The 18,938-nt window shown below is 43.3% G+C and overlaps 1 protein-coding gene across 1 annotated transcript; it reads left to right on the top strand.

The window, feature by feature from the left end:
• The first annotated feature begins 163 nt into the window (after positions 1-163).
• Positions 164-18,230, top strand: TMEM233 (transmembrane protein 233). Its single transcript, XM_063351372.1, has 3 exons — positions 164-515; positions 9,327-9,461; positions 16,380-18,230. The coding sequence occupies exons 1-3, from the start codon at positions 327-329 to the stop codon at positions 16,389-16,391; spliced, it is 336 nt and encodes a 111-aa protein (XP_063207442.1). The 5' UTR covers positions 164-326; the 3' UTR covers positions 16,392-18,230.
• The last annotated feature ends 708 nt before the right edge of the window (positions 18,231-18,938 follow it).

The raw sequence follows: 18,938 nt of genomic DNA, 5'->3' as shown, positions 1-18,938 counted from the left end.
TGGGGGCGGGGCGGGACGGGACGGGGCAGCGCGGGGAACCCCCGCCCGTCTCCGTCCTGCCGCAGCCGGGACGCGGGGCTGCAAACCCTCCACGGCGTTTTGGTCTTCTTTTTTTTTTTTTCTTCCCATTTCAAAGATTTCTTGCCAGAGGAGCTGTTGGCAGGCAGCCCCCACCCCGCCCCGTCGCCGGTCCCGGGGAGGCGCCGCTCCGCGCCGTACCGTGTGGCGGCGGGCGGCTCCCTTGGCTCGGCGCCGCGGCGGGGTCACGCCTGCCCGGTGCGCGGCGCTGGGCTTTCCCAGCCGCCCGCCCGCCGCGCCGCAGCCCCATGTCCGCGCTCCCCGCCGGTGCCGACATCAAGAGGGCTCTGGAGAACAGCCCCGAGACCAACATCGAGGATGAGCTGCCCGACGGGCCGCCGCAGTCGCGGCCCAAGAACTACCTGCTCCTCAGCATCCTCGCCTGCTTCTGTCCCGCCTATCCCGTCAACATCGTCGCCTTCGTCTTTGCCGTCATGGTGAGTAGCACCCCGCCGGGTGCCCAAGCCAACTGCGGCTTGGGGCTGGGTGTTTGGCGGGGCGACCTCCGGCTCTCTGCGCTGGCCCGGCCCCAGCCGCGGCGCTCCCGGCTGGTCCCGCCCGGGACGTGCGGGAGCAAAGTGGGGCTGGTAACGGGCATCCCGCCGCCCTTGTAACCACCGCGTGTGGACAGAGTTAGGTGAGGCAGCGAGCCTGACAGCATCAGCGGGCTCAGTCATTTAGCTGTCCTAGCAGCAGATATAAAATGCGGAGTGAAATGCAGTTCAAATCAAGTTTGCAATATCAGTCTTCAAAAGGGAGGGAGCTTTATTGCGATTAATGGGATTTGTTACATCAACTAACTTGCACACTGAATTGGACACAGTATCTGTGTGCGAAAGTGGCAACTGGGGAGCAGAGATCAGATTTGCAAAGGAACAGATGTAGTTTCTACTTTGGCTAATCAAATATGATAGAGGTGTCTTTTTTCTAGTAAACAGGTTCTTTATCCTGATACTATTTGCTAGAATAATACACACAACAATAATGATTGTACGTTGTTGGCAAAAACCTTTACAAAATTGAGCATTGAGTACACAGAGAACAGCCTTACTCCTACAAGCCATAATTGGTTTGCATAGTCCCTAATAATCCATCAATCTCGTTAACTTCAAAGGGATTGCTAGAACAGAATCTTCTTGGAGTTAAAAGTTGCAGAGTCAGATCTAGACTTTTCTAATAGGGTACATGATCAGTGTAATCAGTAATACTGCAATGTATTTCTGTTGTTTAGGAGCTGAAAAGGGTTTAAAACATGTTGTGTATTTTCATCCTTTTCTCTGATAGCCAGGCTGAAAAGGTAAGTAAAAATATAGTTGTTTCTTTTTGTAATTAAGTATCATTACCTATATCTAAAATACACTAAAGCACACTCCTTTAAAACTAGTAAGGGTGATCAGAAATCACGCCTAAATATTGGGATACATACTTAAGCTTGATAATTACTTAAAGGAGCTATTTTAAAGCCATCTTCACAACCTTTTTTGTCCAAATAAGCATTAGCAGTCACTGTATTTTTTTTCTGTGTTTATTTTCTTTGTTGTTAACTTAACTATAAAATAAGCTCTTTTCCTTGATTTGAGATTTGGTCCTGCTGGTACCCAGCGTCCTTTCTGTCTGTGGACACTTAGGGTGCTATATAAAGTAATGAGAGCTGATGATCTGGGGCCATGAGCATCTGTTCACTGTGACAGTACTTTCACCAAAGGACTAGGGCTGCACAGAAGTTAACTGTCAAGGACAGAATTTGGCCTCTAAAGATTTTTGCGCCCCATATGGAGAAGTCTCCACCCACGTCCTAGTTGAAGTTCATGCAGGCTTTTGGAGTCAGGCTTAAGTAACTGTCACCAGGGAATACGTAGAAACCAGGGTGGGAAGAGCACTTCCTGAATGCTAAACAGTCTGTGCAGGTCTCAGCTGCCCACTCCCTTAAAGGGGGTAAACAAAAAGCAAACCAATAATCTCTACTGTATGTGAACGCTTTCTCTTTCAACATCATTCTTACCTAAAATCTCTCCTTTTCTGTGAAAACAACACGTTCGTCATCTTTGCCACAGCCCGAGTCCCCTGCCTTTTAGAGCTGCAACCTGTAACTGCTCCATTAACCTCAACTCCAGGTTCTGCATTTTAACCTATGCTGGTTTTATTTCCACTTCTGCTGGGATTTACATCCTCCCTCTCTTTCTCAGCTTGTTCCCTAGAATTGCCAAGGGTTAACACTGAGATACAAGAGTGGGTTATTTTATTTTCTTACAGAAGATACCTTTATAGTCTGCAGAGCTTGCTTGGGATCTTGTGTCAGAAAAGATAAAGGCTCGTAAACATGGAGTTCTTTATAAGTTTCTACTTAGAATGGACCTGGAAGGAAGAGTCCTGTTGGCTTCTAGAGGGGCATGGTTCAGCACCCTGTTTGCCTGTGTCATGTCCTCCTTAAGTGCTCTCAATTCAGATGATGTTTTCGCTCTAAAAGTAGAGTCTGGGCTCTAACACACCCCCGATTAAATGACAGATTTGTCTTCAGTCTCTTCTGCTGCCCCATTTACAACTCCAGCACTGGTTTCCTCACTTCTTTCTCACCTTTGGGGGCACAAACCTTACCATTTCAGATTTTACCTCCTTGACTGTATTTTTAGAATGAACCTGTCCTAAGTTCTTCCGATGGTGATAACAACCTTTTCTTGTTCCTTACCTCCTTTGTGAAAGAAATGTATTTCTCATGACGGTGGTAAGAGGATAGCTAGTAGAATGGACACTTAATGGCATCAGCATTGATGTAATGGCATTACAAGAGCAGCCCCCTCAAACCAGTTGCTGGTCACTTGGAGGTGTGATGGTTGCTTGGCAGTTTTAGAAAATGGAGATCTGTTTTCCTCAGGATCCTGGCCAGGCTGTAGCATTACTGCTCTCCCTAGTACTTTTCTGCAGTTCCAGCCAGGTGCTGTCAGGTCTCCTGCTTCCTGTTGCTTCCAGCAGCTACATTGTGTTGCTGTACGACTAGCTGGCTCACTCACTTTTCTTATTCTTTCTCACATGGGTGATACTACAGGCATCAGAGCAGGAGTGTGGGGTGCAGGTACCAAGTCAGGAGGCTCATGAGAGAGAAGAGACTTCTCTGGTGCGAGGTTGTGGGTAGGCAGTGTGTCACTGAGCTCTTTGCCTCCATATCTGCAGTTTTGTGTCTTTTCTCCCCCTTTGTGAACCCAAAGAGCACTTAGCTGGCAGTGAACTGGCAGTTGTATCTGCGAACTGGCTCTGGTGGACTGGGTGCATCTGACTTATGGAATCAGAGCTAGAAGGGAGGCTGTGTGACAACTCTGAAAAATGGGTCAGATATTTCTAATGCTAACACTATAGGTCTGATAGTTGAACAAATATTGTTGGCCTTACTCAGTACAGCACCTTCAGTTGTTTTTATTTCAAAGATCTTTGGCAGCCTAGTCATCTAGTTCCATAAGGCCTTAGGCTTGTAACAGTTTCAAAACAGTCTCTCAGAAGCTATTTCTCCCTGATTGTTTGCTCCTAACTCCCTCTTTATGTTGACACATTTCTGTTTAATCATTTGCGTGTTTCAAATAACGTATGTGGTCAAGCTGTGACAATCTCAGCTCATCTACCTCTGATAGTAACAAGTTCTTTGACTGCATTTGTTACCCTTGAATTCAGATGCCTTCTCTGTGTATTACTTTCCCTAAGCAGAGACAACAAGCAAGAGAGTGGTAGAAGTCATGGGACAGCAAAGTGTGGAACTTGCTTTCTGAGGGGCTCACCTCTTCTAATTGTGACCCTAAAGAGCCATGTACAGTGTGTTGACTTTGGTCAGGTCAGTGACTAGAATAGTGACCAGTGTTACTGTACAGCTGTACTTCCCTTTAGTTAGAAAGTTTGTATGGAAAGTTCATTAATTTATACAGCAGGGTTTTTTTTTTAAGTAACTTGTAGGTGCTTGGACATCTAATACCATATGGGACAGCCTGTACCAACTTCAGGAGTATTAAGCAACAAGGCTTAGCAGCTAGCAGCTCTTCTTAAGCATTTTTGCATGGCCCTTATCTTTGCAAAATGGTAAGCTTTTCGTCTGCAACACTTTCAACCTGTCCCTAGAGACACAGAAGTCCAGCATTTGTTTGCATGCTGCTGTACAGCCTGCAGAGCAAACTCCTTTCATTGTGTCCTGCTTCATTGCCAAAAAACAGAGATCAAGCCTGTCTAAACTGCTCCCCGATTCCACACGCACCCCCTCTGCTTCTTTCTCCTTCCCTGTAAGTTGTTCACAGGGAGGAATCATAGTGAGCCAGCATGTCTCATTCTTCCTTTGGTCTGAACTAGAGAGCGTCTCATTTCCAGGCACAGCCAAATAAGGTTTGTTACAGCCTGGCTCATGGAAAGCATAGAAAATGTTGAGCAGAGAACTTTAGTCTTGTCTGCCCAGATTTGTAAGAGATGTCGAGACGGATTTCTGAAGTAACTCAATATTCTTTCTGCTTTTGCCATAAACGGTGCTCTCAGGATGTGAAATAGAAAATGCACATTAAAAGGGATTAATAGTTTGTAGCTAATTCAGCAAATTTCTGTTCATACGAGGTTAAGTTCCTTCATTGTTGAACTGAGAATATCTTTTATAAATAGATATGTGTGAACCTGGTGAAGTCACTGAGATTGCTCAAGTAAATAAACAGCTGAGGAACTGTGGCTTTAATTTAGTTTATGACTTCATAGCGAGAGGTAGCAGAAACCTGAGAAATCATATGGTATTAGGTTGAAAATGGCTGAAATTTGTTTTAAAAGTTGGACAGACCAAATGTTGCACACAGATGCTGTATTCTGTATATATTGCCTAGCCCTTGGAAATACACAGACGTTAACATTTAAGGCTGTAATGGTTAATGTTGTCTATGTCTAACACTGAAAACTGCAAGCTTGATCTAAGGGCCCTTTGAAGCAGACGGAAGTAAATGAATTTCAAAGAGTTTTGCATCAGACCCCAACCACTTCCCCAAACCTCATATTTTTTTCTTGAATGCTGTCTAAGTTATGCCTTTTAATTTAAACCTCTTAATAAAGAAACTTTTGTCTCCTTCCTGTCTCTCCCAAATCCTCTTATCATTAATGCTGTTTTCCTCCTCTTCATCGTGGATTTGTATTAAAATGACATTACTTATTAAAGTGCATGGGGTGAATTATTTATGTGGTACCTGCAGAAATCACATGGACATTCTCCAGACTTCCTAAATACATTAGTAAAATTGCACTGATCTGCAAGCTGGTGCTGCCATGTCTTGCTTACAACTTTGTCTCAGTCTTGAGACCACATGTATGGGGAGCTGAGTTTAGAGTGTTTGCCAGGACCACTCTCTAGAGGTCATGCAAAGTGAGTCCTTTGATGGTGGAGAGAACAAAGTCAGCGCTGAGGTGTCAGTAATGCTTCTCCCTGTTTCTCCCTGTAGACACAGTCCCATTTATAGTTGCTGACAGAGGCAGAAGGAGAAGTCAGCCTGCTCAAGACCATGCTAAGCAGTGTTTCTTCTGATGCTCCTTTTATTCACCTTTCCGAATGTATTTTGAGAAAACCCAAGAAAAGTTGTCTCCAGTAGACATGATTCCTGAAAACAGTGGAGTGAGTTAGGTGAGAGGAGCTGTGCCAGTCACCCTTTGTAACATAAGGCCGCACTGGTGGAGAATCAGAGGTGACATCATCCTATTTGACTATGTGTTTGCGTCCATCTCATTTCTGTCTCTTCCCTCTTTCCCCACTGTATCCTTTAAGTCCGCTAGCCAACCTCAACAAAATTTGACAGCAGAGCAGAGGTATTAGTAATATTCTTTAGGGAAATAAAATAGAGAAATGTTTAGGCATGTAGGCTTCCAGGAAGAGAAGAAATGTATTAGTGCTCTCTTTAAGGGCAAGAGCACATCAGCAGCACAGTCTTTCTTAGACACCAGAGAATAAATACCTGCACTTATCCTTGAGATGCAATTCTAGGAATATAGACTTCATTGCTTTGGGACTGTCTTGGCACGAGTGATCTTACTGCAGTGCTAACACCAAGGATGCATCTAGCCCATTAACTTCTGTGTGCTCGCTAATCGACAGAACATACACAGATAATGTCCCTAATTATTTTTCTGCTTGGGGGAAAAAAGGCTCTACAACAATGCTTGGTATCCTCTGAAGTTCATTCCTTTCCTGCTCCGCACAGTCTCAGATCTTTACTCTGTTGAATTGTTCTGTCTTTGCTACAAAAAGTGATTCATAACAAAATCACTTTTCGTAATAGCACTTGGTGATACCTCATACAGTTGTTTTCTAAAGACAACCTGAATTATTTAGTCTACATTTGATCAGGTCCCCATATTTCTCTCCCAACACCTCCCACTTCTGTGATACTTCCTGGAATGGAATCATAGAATGGTTTAGGTTGGAAGGGACCTTAAAGATCATCTCATTCCACGCCCCCTGCCCTGGGCAGGGACACCTCCCACCAGACCAGGTTGCTCAAAGCCCCGTCCAGTCTGGCCTTGAACACCTCCAGGAATGGGGCAGCCACAGCTTCTCTGGGCAACCTGCGCCAGGGGCTCACCACCCTGATAGTAAAGAATTTCTTGCTAATATCTGATCTAAATTTACCCTCTCTGTTTAAAATGATTACTCCTTGTCCTGTCGTTCCACTTCCTGATCCAGAGTCCCTCCCCAGCTTTCCTGGAGCCCCTTTAAGGACTGGAAGGGGCTCTAAGGTCTCCCCGGAGCCTTCTCTTCTCCAGGCTGAACAACCCCAACTCTCTTAGCCTGCCTTCATAGCAGAGGTTCTCCAGCCCTCTGATCACCTTTGTGGCCACCCCTGGACTCGCTCCAACAGGTCCACGTCCTTCTTATGTTGGGAGCTCCAGAGCTGGATGCAGTACTCCAGGTGGAATCATAGAATCATAGGGTTGGAAGGGACCTTTGGAGATCATCTAGTCCAACCCCCCTGCCAGAGCAGGGTCACCTAGAGCAGGTTACACAGGAACACGTCCAGGTGGGTTTTGAATGTCTCCAGAGTTGGAGACTCCACCACCTCTCTGGGCAGCCTGTTCCAGTGCTCTGCCACCCTCAGGGTAAAGAAGTTCCTCCTCATGTTTAGGTGGAACTTCCTATGTTCCAGTTTGTGCCCATTGCCTCTTGTCCTGTCCCCGGGCACCACTGAAAAGAGCCTCGCCCCATCGTCCTGACACCCACCCTTTAAGTATTTGTAAGCGTTGATAAGGTCACCCCTCAGACGTCTTTTTTCCAGACTGAAGAGACCCAAATCCCTCAGCCTTTCCTCGTAAGAGAGGTGTTCCAGTCCCCTAATCATCTTTGTAGCCCTCCGCTGCACCCTTTCCAGCAGTTCCCCGTCCCTCTTGAACCGGGGAGCCCAGAACTGGACACAGTACTCCAGGTGCGGCCTCACCAAGGCAGAGTAGAGGGGGAGGATGACCTCACTTGACCTGCTGGCCACGCTCTTCTTGATGCACCCCAGGATGCCATTGGCCTTCTTGGCCACAAGGGCACATTGCTGACTCATGGTCATCCTGTTGTCCACCAGGACTCCCAGGTCTCTTTCCACAGAGCTGCTCTCCAGCAGGTCAGCACCCAACCTGTACTGGTGCATGGGGTTGTTCCTCCCCAGGTGCAGCACCCTACACTTGCCCTTGTTGAGGGCAACAAGGGTGGAGTCTCACCAGAGTGGAGTAGAGGGGCAGAATCCCCTCCCTTGCCCTGCTGGCCACACTGCTTTTGATGTAGCCCAGGATATGGTTGGCTTTCTGGGCTGTGAGTGTGCATTGCCCGCTCGTGTTGAGCTTCTCATCAACCAACACCCCCAAGTCCTTCTCCTCGGAGCTGCTCTCAATCCATTCTCCACCCAGCCTGTGTTTGTGCTTGGGATTGCCCCAACCCACGTGCAGGACCTTGCACTTGGCCTTGTTGAACTTCATGAGGTCCGCACAGACCCACCTCTCAAGCCTGTCCAGGTCCCTCTGGATGGCATCCCTTCCCACTAGCATGTGAACCACACAGCGTAGCTTGGTGTTGTCGGCAAACTTGCTGAATGCTTATGAGATACTAAAGAACAGGTTATGGCTAACCTGATTCCCCAAGGAAGTATGCTGAGATAGTTCAATAGTGCAATCTGATAAAGAAATCTGAACTTAATGTCATGGTTTATGAATTTAAACTCTCCTGATCTTGCAAAATAATTCTTAGTAATAATACTCTTTTAAAAAATTCTTTAGTAGCATCTTATTCTTGGGAAAAAGTTACTATAAACTGTGTTAGACTCATGTAGTAGAATACTTCAGTGTCCTTCACTGAATCTTTTCTTTCAAAAATATGGCCTGGTTAGAACAAAAATTAATTAAGAAAACCCTACAGCGTGTCTCACAAAAGACTAGAAGATTGGTGGTCCTATCAGAGCTTGTAATCTCTGTACGTAATGAATATAAAGCATCTGCTAAATCATGGGTGGATAGAGGGTGGATACTCAAATCTGTTGAGATAATATCTGTATGTCTGATGCATACCTCAGGATGTATATGATAATAATTACCAGTGTGTTCCAAAAATGTAAAGGGACAGACTTTCTAGCCCTCAAAGATGGCCCTCAGATATTTTGTTCAGATGGTCTATGTTTCTTTGTGGGTTTTTTGCACCACTAGCAAACTACCTATTAATTCCTCAAACTTTGTTTTGAAAAGTAAAGCATTAGAAAAATAGGACATTAGTAAGCTTTTTTTTCAAGAAGTTTTCCTGAGTCTTTCTGTAAAAATGCAGCCTATTTATGCTCCTTTTTATGCTTATGGTCCTATAAAGCATAAGAGTTTATTTCACTGCTGGTGAAATGGCCCACTAACAGTTCACATATACTACAAAAATATTTCCAGAGATAAAAGCCCACTGACTTATGCAAGTGGGTGGATTAGAGATGATTTGGCAGGTTTTATGCTTGTGTGTACAAGAAAACTTATCATATGAATATGATTTCACCACTGAAAATAAGAGCTGTCGTTTGCAATGAAATATACTGAAAATGAGTGAAACGGAAACCTGGACTCACTACTTACCTTGGACTGTAGGCAGTGGATGTTTATTTTTACAAAGCAAATACCATTTTCTGAAGTCCTTCCTACGGTACTAAAGCGCACAGAACTTAACGTTGGTTCAAAGAAGTCGCATTGGTTTGTGTACAGATTTCTGTTTAATAAAAAGTCACAAATTCTCTGTTTCTCTTCTACAGGCTTTAAACAGTTATAATCAAGGAGATATAGAAGGGTCAAAAAGACTGGGTCGCAATGCACTCTGGGTTGCCGTTGCATCGATTATCATTGGCCTTGTCATCATTGGAATCTATTGCGTAGTTCATTTCACAACGGTAAGCAAAATGCTACTGGTTCCAATGCAAGCAGTTCTTTGTGCATGGCCTTCAGAATATGAAACTAAAGATTGTCAGGGCCATCTGGTAACGTTAAAATTTAGGGTTGCGTGTTTTCCAAAAGAGCAACTCTTAATTATTTTGCAATTTAGAAAATTCTGTTATCTGTGGCTAAACGTAAACAACTGTGTCTTAGCATCTTAGCATCTTAGCAGCAGTGGATTTTCTAGAAACTCTTGCAGCTCCCATAGGTTTTTCTAATTTAGGCCAGTTGCTTTTTGGTTTTTCTGCCCATTAGTTTCACCATCTGCAAGACCAAGTGCATAGAGATCCTTAGATTTCAGGTAATAGAGTCCCCAGGTGCTAATTTTCAGTCTCAGTCTGTCCAACATATCTTTTAACTTTGCAAGGAGAAGATGATGATGGTCAATTACTGGTTTACTGTTTGGTATTAAGGTGACCATAGCTATATCAAAAGTGACCACAAATGTAATTTTGACTTGTTTTGCTGTGGGAGAAGGTTGTTCTCTCTCAGTGCTGTGTAATTGACCTGCCTTTGTACACCTGGAACGATAATGAAGAAGCTTGGCAAATGGATCTCTGTGTACATAGTGGTTATCCACATGGATTATAAGCTTATTTGGAAAAGAGGACGAAAGTACTTAAGGTATTGATATCCTTTCTTAAGGTTGTGCAACAATGACTTCTTTTCTCTACAGTAATGTCCACTTCCCGTTAAAATAACCAATTTAAATCAATTTATTACTGTCTGTTTTGATTGGAGACCCTTTCAGTGCACTGTACGAACTTACGTATGAACTATAAACAGAGGTCACCTCGCCACTGAAATGCAAACATCTCTAGGGAGTGGAATGGAGTAGCTGGTTAAACATGCACAACATTTTCAGACAAAAACTTGCAGTATGGCATACTGAACTGCAGGGAAGTTAGTGGAGATGGGGTCCGTTTCTGTAGGGTATTAGTGGATGGTGCTGCAGAATTCATTAATTTCCCTTGCATTTTGCAAGCATGAATTTCTCTTTGGTTCAGCTTGTGGTTCAGTTCATTCAGTCCTCACAGATTTAAAACCAAGTCACTTCAGGCTGGGTGTGCCAAGTTTTGTAATTGACAGCAGCAGTAAATTCCTCTGTTCGCCTCTACTACCTCACTCAGCATTTCTCAGACGAGGATAGCAGCTCAATTTTTTTATTTTTTTTTTTTAAGTAGGAAGAGAGGAGGGCAGCGTGAGGAGTGGCAGACAACACTGACCTGAAGCAGTCCCATTAACCAGGGCACACTACCTACATTTAGTTGTAGTCAACAGTTCACTTCCGCTACAGTAAGGACCCTGTGTGCTGAATGTGTGAATGCTTCTTTGTGCCCACTGCCGGATATTAGTGGTAGTTAGCACTTCACATCTAGCTAGCATTTGAAAGCACTTCTCTCTCTCCTACCCTCAAGGAAGCAAGCAGCAATAAATCAGTATAGTACAATTTCATGGTTTTTTTCTGAATTTTTATCTTTTCAGAATTTTTTAAATTGGTTTTGGTTTTTTTTGTTTTGTTTTATTTTTTTAAGAGAAACATCTCTGTGTTAGATGGAAGCATTGCCCAAGTGCTTGGGAACCCTCATCACACTGCTGGCATATTAACATCTGTATTTGGTGAACAGTTTCCACAGAGGTCTCGTGGCCAAATGGTACCTTGAGTTTTGTGAGGACTCGAGGTTTGCTGGATTGACTCTGCTCTCTGGCTTTCCAGTCTCTTTACTACTCCCTGCCCCGCCACTCTCACCTGTCACCCTTCAAAGAGCCCTTGCTTCTAAGAAAGTGTTTGATGGGAGCAGCAATCTTCTTTATTCTTCTGATCTGAAAATGAGTAAACAGGAGCACCCAATTGGCCTTTCCCCACCCTCCATGCTTGCCTGAGTCTCCTTTGTTGCCTTGCTCTTGGACATTTATATTTTATACCAAGTTGTCTTCAAGTTTGACGTGCCACTGGTGTGGATGGCATTGCATGCTCCATGTAGTTATCTCACATCCATTTGTACCTTGGTCGTGATTATTTACAAACAGCCGCTTTGCACTCTGCTAATGTGAACTGAGTGTAAATTACTTGTGTGCTAGCTTTAATATATATGCTTCAATATTAGTAAGATAGTACAAAATAGAATAATATGACAGTCGGCCCTGTAACTGATTTATTTGATTACTATTAGGCACAGATTTTATATTTCCATGACGTGCACATGCATTTTTCCTGAAAGGTAATTTAGACTTCAGCAATCTGTATGAAAAGCGTGACCCTTCCAGGACATGTTACTGTGTGTTTTATCCACATGGAATTCGTCAGCTACCGTATTACCCAGTTGCTCCTGCTGACATTCCTTGTGACTTTGTTTGGTCTTCAAAGGATAACAAGCCTCATTGGGAATATCCCCTTGTATTCTCCTTCCGTATTCTTATGTGTCTTTCCCTAGACCTTGTTGTTTACCATCCTAATATCCCATTTCTAATCTGTGTTACTACTTTATCTGTTCTCCCATGACTGCTAGAGCCTCTCACAGAGGATGTTACTTGAGTGTTCATAAACCCTTTGATAAATTTCACTAGCTCATTCTGATTTATCTATGGTTCTGCTGACAGTATCAAAGATGCAAGGTGTAATGAGTTTGAGGGCTGGATGAGCCTCGGGAGTTCTTCCACAATGTCCCAGGTCTGTGCTTCTGGAAAGCCACAAACCTGGGACATCCAAGTCAGGCTTGATGTTACACAACTTTTCTTCTTGTCACAGAAACTTGCTTCCGGCTCAGCTGGCTTTGTAGTCTCCTTCAAAACAACTCCTCACCTTCTCCCAGGAGGCTGGCTACACGTGTCCTGGAATTGCAGATCTGCAGGCCAGGAAGGAAACCTTCCTTCTCCTGCCAGAAGTCACAAACTTCAGGCCTTCCCTGTCATGGAAGTCTCCATTCAGTTCTTGTTCAAGTGTAGTCTTTAGTTTTTCATCCTTTGTTTTGTGGAGCTCAAGCACTCCCCTCTCCTGTGTCTGTGAAGACCCTGTTGGTCTCCTGTTTGTACACCCTGATGGTCTGCAGTCTGCTCACCTCCTCCTGAAGTCCTTTTCCCTGGAGGTTTAGTGCTTCAGTCAGAATACAGCTCCCATCAGAGGGACTACCGACATTCCGGCCCCAAAGACAGGCAGCAGGCATTCCCTGCAACCTGGACTGACACATCCTCTTTCTGAAGCTCCATTTCGGTCAAGGCATCCAATATGCCAGGCAGTTGCTCCAGCAGTTTCGGGCATGGTGCCCTGTGGCTTATCACCACCACTGTTGCACAGTCCCAAGCGGTCCCTTGCTGTCTTCAACAGAGTTTCTGGGTCTCCTTCTGTGCAAACATACAAATTAATCAGTAAAAACCTTCTTTGCCATTCTTGAGCATCTCTCATTGAAACCACTGTGAAGGTAGGAATGGTAGAGAAGTGCAAGAAAGTCCTGCTTTGAACTAACAGTGACATTATACTCCCAATAATACTGGTAGACTCGGGAAGAATATGACCCTTTCACTTTTCAGAAAAAGGGGGCTCTGAGCTCTGAGCTTCCTTGTGTGCCTTCTGTGGTTTATTCAGTTGCAGAGCAACAGTAGTACAGAATAACAGCAGGCAACACCTACGTCTGCATGGAAGAAACAGCCTTGACTTTGAAGATTTTGAAGGTTTACTCAGTGCTAAGCCAACTCAGGGCTTCTACTGCTGCCTTGGAGAGAGCCTCATTCGTCTTTAACACTGGCATGTTATCTTTAGCAAACATACATTAAGATATACAGTGATACATATATATATACACACACATATATATATCCTGGAACAGGGCCCACCCAGCACTTGGGAGCCATCTACTTCTGCAGTCACGACCCTGAATGTAGACAAGGGGAAGCTGTGACTTGCATCGCTGCAGTTAACAGCCCAGCAATAAAACTCATCTGTCTTGATCAATGTAAACTAATGTGTTCCTCATTATGCTGAGGAATCACCAAGTGTTAGGCTGCGGTGTGTGCTGAATCAGGGCTCTCCCCCATTCCACACTAGGCCAAATTTATTCTTACTCCAGTCTGTAACTTTTACCCTCTCCTGTCAGCTTCTCCTGCACTCCCACCTTGCCAGTCCTGAATGCTGAATTACACTTCCAGTGCTTGCTCAAATGTAACTTAAACCAGTATCTGTGTCACCACTGAGTCTAGCCCTGCATATGTGCCCATAGGCGTGTTGTCCATCAAGAACTGCAGTAAGAAAAGGGACGCATTTGTCTGCCATAAGGAGACATCACTAAGAACTGGAACAGTGCAGAGCTGTGAGCCATAGCCTCTGTGTGGCCTTAATTTGCTTTAACATGCCTGGTTAGAGAGTAAATGGCAAGATACCTAATGACAGATGACGCTCAGCTGTGAACCACGTCCTGAATCCTGCCTCTAGTTCTGATGTCCTTCTCTTAAGAAAGATGTGGTGTACTCACACCTTGCAAAGAGAAGGGCTGCAAGGTATGAAAACACTTTTATATGTGGAAAGACAAAATAGATGCAATCTTTTTGGCTTGGGAAAGAAAGAATTAGGAATCTGTAGTTAAAGGCAGTGAAATAAAGAGTGATTATTTGTTGTCTCTTCTGAATGAGATGTGAAGGGCCATCAGAGGAAAGCAGCTTTAAACAAGAAGGAGGTACTTTTCTATGTGACATACAATGCAGCTGTAGGACTTATTCCTTCTGGTCGCTGTGGATACAAAAAATACAAGTTATTTGAAACAGCAATGAGTGAAGTTACAAAAAACCAAACCAAAACAAAAACCCACTTAAATGCAAAGATGCAGATATAATCTTGAGCTCAGAAGGTTTCTAAGCTGCAGATTGCCAGAGCTGGAAGGCAGTAAAGGCAGAAATATCACCCTGGGTGTAGCCTTTTCTTATACAGTCCCTTTAGGCATTTGTGACAGCTCCTGTTTTGGTATGAGGAAGGGTAGCCAAAGTACTGAAGAAAAGGAATGCAAGAAACTCCTGCCAATGGACCAGTGTCCAAGACTTTTTTAATTCACATCAGAAGTTCATTGTCTTTGTTTATCTTCAATCCCAGGGCCACAGGCAGGACAGAATTATCTTCTGGTAATAACTTCTGTGAGAAGGGTAGTTGTGCGCGATGACTTTAGAATATCATGCAAACCATTATGACATTTAATGCTTTCGTAGAGGAGTGTGAAATTCTGACCCCTTCTTTAATCTCACTTGATCTAGAACTTCACCCCAAAGAAGTCACAGAAATACCACCTGTCAGCATGGCTTTGAAGGAAGACAGAGAGACAGCCAGGCTGGGTGGAAAGTACTAGCTTATTATACCGGTTCATAATCAGTAGGTTCTTAAATCAAGCATATGTGCAGTAATGCAACATTGGTAATTACTGGTAGAAGGAAAAGGAGTAAGCATTTAGACTGTGCATGAGGGACAGATGTATACATGCATTTTTCTTACTAACTTAGAAATAATTGTTTAGGGGGAAAAGGAATGCAAGATTACTTTTAATCTCTGCTGTCCCCTTCCTGAGGCTCTCAAAAGCCTTTGCAGCCCTTTCATTGAGTGACTGTCTCTCTTTCCGAGACAGAATAAACTGGAGGCCAGTAAGATGGCAGGAGTTACACAGCCAGCCTCCAGATCTTTACATTGCAATCCTGTTCTCTGTACCTCACCACAGAAACAAAAAAAAAAGAATCGAGGAAGACTACCTGCCTTTCAGTGCAGGGATTGACCTGCCAGTAACTGATAGAGCACAAAGTCTGAAGTCAAGGCATTCCTATTGTCTTTTACCCACGTTAATTCCTGGTGCACACCTAGACGGTGAGCTCGTACTGCTGCTTTTCTATCAGTAAGGGTGCTAACGGGTGCTTATCTCATTGATACCCTACCTCTTTTTACTGGGTTTGTAAAAACACACGAGCTTAAAGTCCCCTACCTGTCTGTCAAATGGGTTCAGTCCGCTCAGAGGCTGTGTAGCAGGCAGACACATGTAGATGCACAGAGGATTGTAATCACATCAGCCTCATTTCCTTAGCAAACCACATTAAAAATTCTGGTCCAGTTGTTTCATCTGTGCATGGAGGAAATAGATAGATTCACGGAATCAATTGTGGGAAGTAAATCCTACAATAGATTCTGCCCATTGGAGTCCTGAGTACGGTCCAAGAGACAGTCAGCAAAGGAGTTAATGCTGTCTGCAGGATCTATTTACTGTTTAGTGCCTCATGTCCTAGATCTCTCTTTAAGGAGGTGCTAAAAGGTAGCTGCTTGATGGAGAAGGTATCTTGGACTCCAGCAGAGAGCCCAGCATCCAGGGACAAGCCAGTGAGATCAGCATGTCCATGGGTAATGTCTGAGACCTACCCCCAACACAAGAATTTGAGGGAACTTCTCAGATCTTTCCTCTCCTAAGGCAGATGCACAAGAGAGATTACACAGCCCTTCTAAAACGTTTGTCGTGTATTGCTGTTGTATTTACCAAGTTATCTACTGCTGAAAGTACTGTTCTTGCCTGACTGTTTTACGTACCACTTCAAGGAAACAGAGATGCTGTTGACCTCATGAAACTTTGTCAAATAAGAGCCCATTTCCTGGCAATGAAAGATCCTAACTTGCATTGATTCAGGTAACCCAGTTTAAAAATTCAGTTCAGATTGACAGATGACCAGTGCCATTAGAAATTTAGCTCTTTGATTCAAAACTGTATTGAACCACTAATCTAGCGGGATGTTTGTTAAGAGAACAAGTGCCACTAATGTGGCGTAATGTATCCATTAGATCTGTAGAATTAATAATTTAAACTCAGAAGGCAAACTTTCTGTCTTTTCCTCCTTTAAAAATACATATTTCTGTGTCCTTGCAGCATGCTATCTGAAGACCAGGGCTGCACTTGGAAGATATCATCATGTAAATGTTGCGAGCACAAAAAGAAGACGAGAAGGAATCCCTTCATTCCAGACTGTTAGATTTGACACTACAAGTCTGCAGAGGCATGTTGCTGGTGGATGAACTGATAGTCCAGTTAGTTAATCAGCATGGCGTGACCAGGTTTTCAAAATTATTTATTTATAAGGAATCTCAGTATAAAGCAGCATTTTTCTCTTTTACCCTGATGTATAATGAGATCTTGCCCTAACAACTCCCTTTTCTTTCCATTTACATGGAATGTATGCTGGATCCGTGATATTTCCTGGCTCATCCTAGCCAGACAAAGACGACATATCTAGACTGTTTATAGTGCACGATGTAAGATCTGATGCACACCCCGCTGAAGCTAGTAGAAGAACTCCAGTTGCCTCCAGTGGGTTTTGGATCAGGCCATTAAGGATTTTTTTATTACTTTAAAATAGTCTCAACATATCACAGTCGTAACCATGGGTTTGTGATTTTATCCTGCTGTGTGATTTTATAATGCTGTGGGCGTACTCTGCGGCTGCAAAGCGGCTGCTTTCCTCTGTCATCCTCAGCTTTTAGGTCTTTATCTTGGATTTTTAACCACCTGGGACCGATTTCAATCACTTGCTTATTAAGAGACACTCTTCTTCTGTAGCATCCTTATTTTTCTTAATGATTTTTGGTTTGTTTTGTTGTCTTTCATTGTTGAATTCCCTTGACTCCAGTCCTGCATTAAAGTTGCACTGATCATATTTTCCTCTTTAAACTTCACGTATGTAAAAAGCTCATATTTTTTTATCTGACAAAAGATCTTTTTAAATAGATGTTCTTCATCCCTTTGTTATTGTTCCGCTAGAAAGTCACATATTTTCATTGTGTTCTGCTTTGTTCATGTTTCTTTTTGTTTAGTTCATCCTCTCATCTTGCTATGAATAGTCTATATATCAATGCGGTTAGAGATGGACAGACTTTTGTACCCTTACACAGTTACCTACACTCTTGCTGATCCTAAGATATTACTGAGTGAACAGCTTTAGGTTACAGAATTGATGGCCTCTCAATTACTGCAGTTTCTTGATACCTTATGAAAATTTAGCATGGAACAGCTGTTTTTAATTAGCTGAAAACTGTTTGAAAGAATAGATTTGTTTTGTCACACCAATATACCATGTTAAAAGGACTAAGCTCTGGTGAGCGTTAAGACAGATGGCTACATCTTCAGCGGTTGTTGCTCCATTTGCTTTAATTGTTACTACATCTTCAAGCAAGCTATGCCAACTTACACTTACTCTCCTTGCACTAACATAAATCTGGATCTACTACCCAGAAGTGCGTGGGAGTTTTGCAGGTGCAAGTGGGAAAAGAATCGTGCCTGGCAGGAGTACAACTACCTGTTGAAAAAGAAATAATCTCCCAGATACCTTTACCTGTTAAAGCATATGCCTGGAAGTAGCATGCATTTTCTGTGCCTTGGTATTATACTTTTAATGTGCTTTTTCGCTTTTCTTTCTGCCAAATTCTGTTTTTCATTGAAGTCAGTGATGCATCACCTATCCTTAATTACTCTAGTATAAAACTTCACAAACACTGGTGAAATCAGTTGATTTCTTCAGCATTTACACCGATCGAATTTGTCCACGTGGGAGTCTTGCCACTGATTTTGATGATCCCAAGAATTGGCTGTTCTGTGAACTCCTCTTTGCTTTTTGAATACTATTTCAATGGTCTGATATGTCTTGTGGGACTTTTAGTAGCTTGCCTTATTATCAGATATGATAGAACTGTTATTGAGAAGTGGAATAAAATTACTTTTAATTCATGTCCATTCTGGTATGTGGGAAGTGTCTTTCCTAAGTTTTGTTGCCTCTTCTATTTTAAAGAGTAATAATGCTTTTTCTAACCCCTTGGACAGTTTCAGAATGAATTGAATCAAAGCAAAAGCAGGATTTCTGGCCTACGTGATACTATGCAACCACTCTGTACTGTAGCTAGTACATTCAGAAGTTGCTAGAGATCAATTAATGCTCAAAATATCAGCAAGGTAAGCGCTTTGCTTCATTTTCAAAATAACATCCAGAAAGAGTGTTGAGGCCTTTTCAAAATGGTCCCTCAATGGTCTCATCTCTTCGGGGCTTTCCTGCCAGGGTGACAAAGTGGTCAAAATGAGGTCACCAAAGGAGGTCTCTCAGCCGGCAACAGGGCTCAGATTTCTACCACCTTGAATTGCTGGCATCAAAGTAAACACCATTGCATTGCGGTAGTAATAGGTTCCCTACATCAGTGTACTAAAAATCAAAGCGTGTACAAAAATTTTCATCCTTCTGCAAAATATTAAACACTAGATTGTAAACTAAACCACAGCTAGTGGTGTCAGAGGGGAGAAAGATTTCTAAAGGTATTTGGGCACTAGAGGATAGAGAGGCAACTTGAAGTATTTTTTGAAAGTGCCTAACAAGGATTTAGATCAATAGGAGACAGACACTGGACTTGTTCAGATGCTTTTGAAAACCATACTGGAAATCTAACT

This window comes from Chroicocephalus ridibundus, chromosome 13, assembly GCF_963924245.1.
Source record: "Chroicocephalus ridibundus chromosome 13, bChrRid1.1, whole genome shotgun sequence".
NCBI lineage: Eukaryota > Metazoa > Chordata > Aves > Charadriiformes > Laridae > Chroicocephalus > Chroicocephalus ridibundus.
The sequence above is the reverse complement of the archived record's forward strand: the minus strand, read 5'-3'. Positions and strand labels throughout refer to the sequence as shown.

What these genes read in the sequence shown, in the direction of transcription:
- TMEM233 (XM_063351372.1), top strand. Translation starts at nt 327, where the DNA reads ATGTCCGCGCTCCCCGCCGGTGCCGACATCAAGAGGGCTCTGGAGAAC. An exon ending in CCTTCGTCTTTGCCGTCATG is followed by an intron (nt 516 to 9,326) that starts GTGAGTAGCACC and finishes TCTCTTCTACAG; the next exon opens with GCTTTAAACAGTTATAATCA.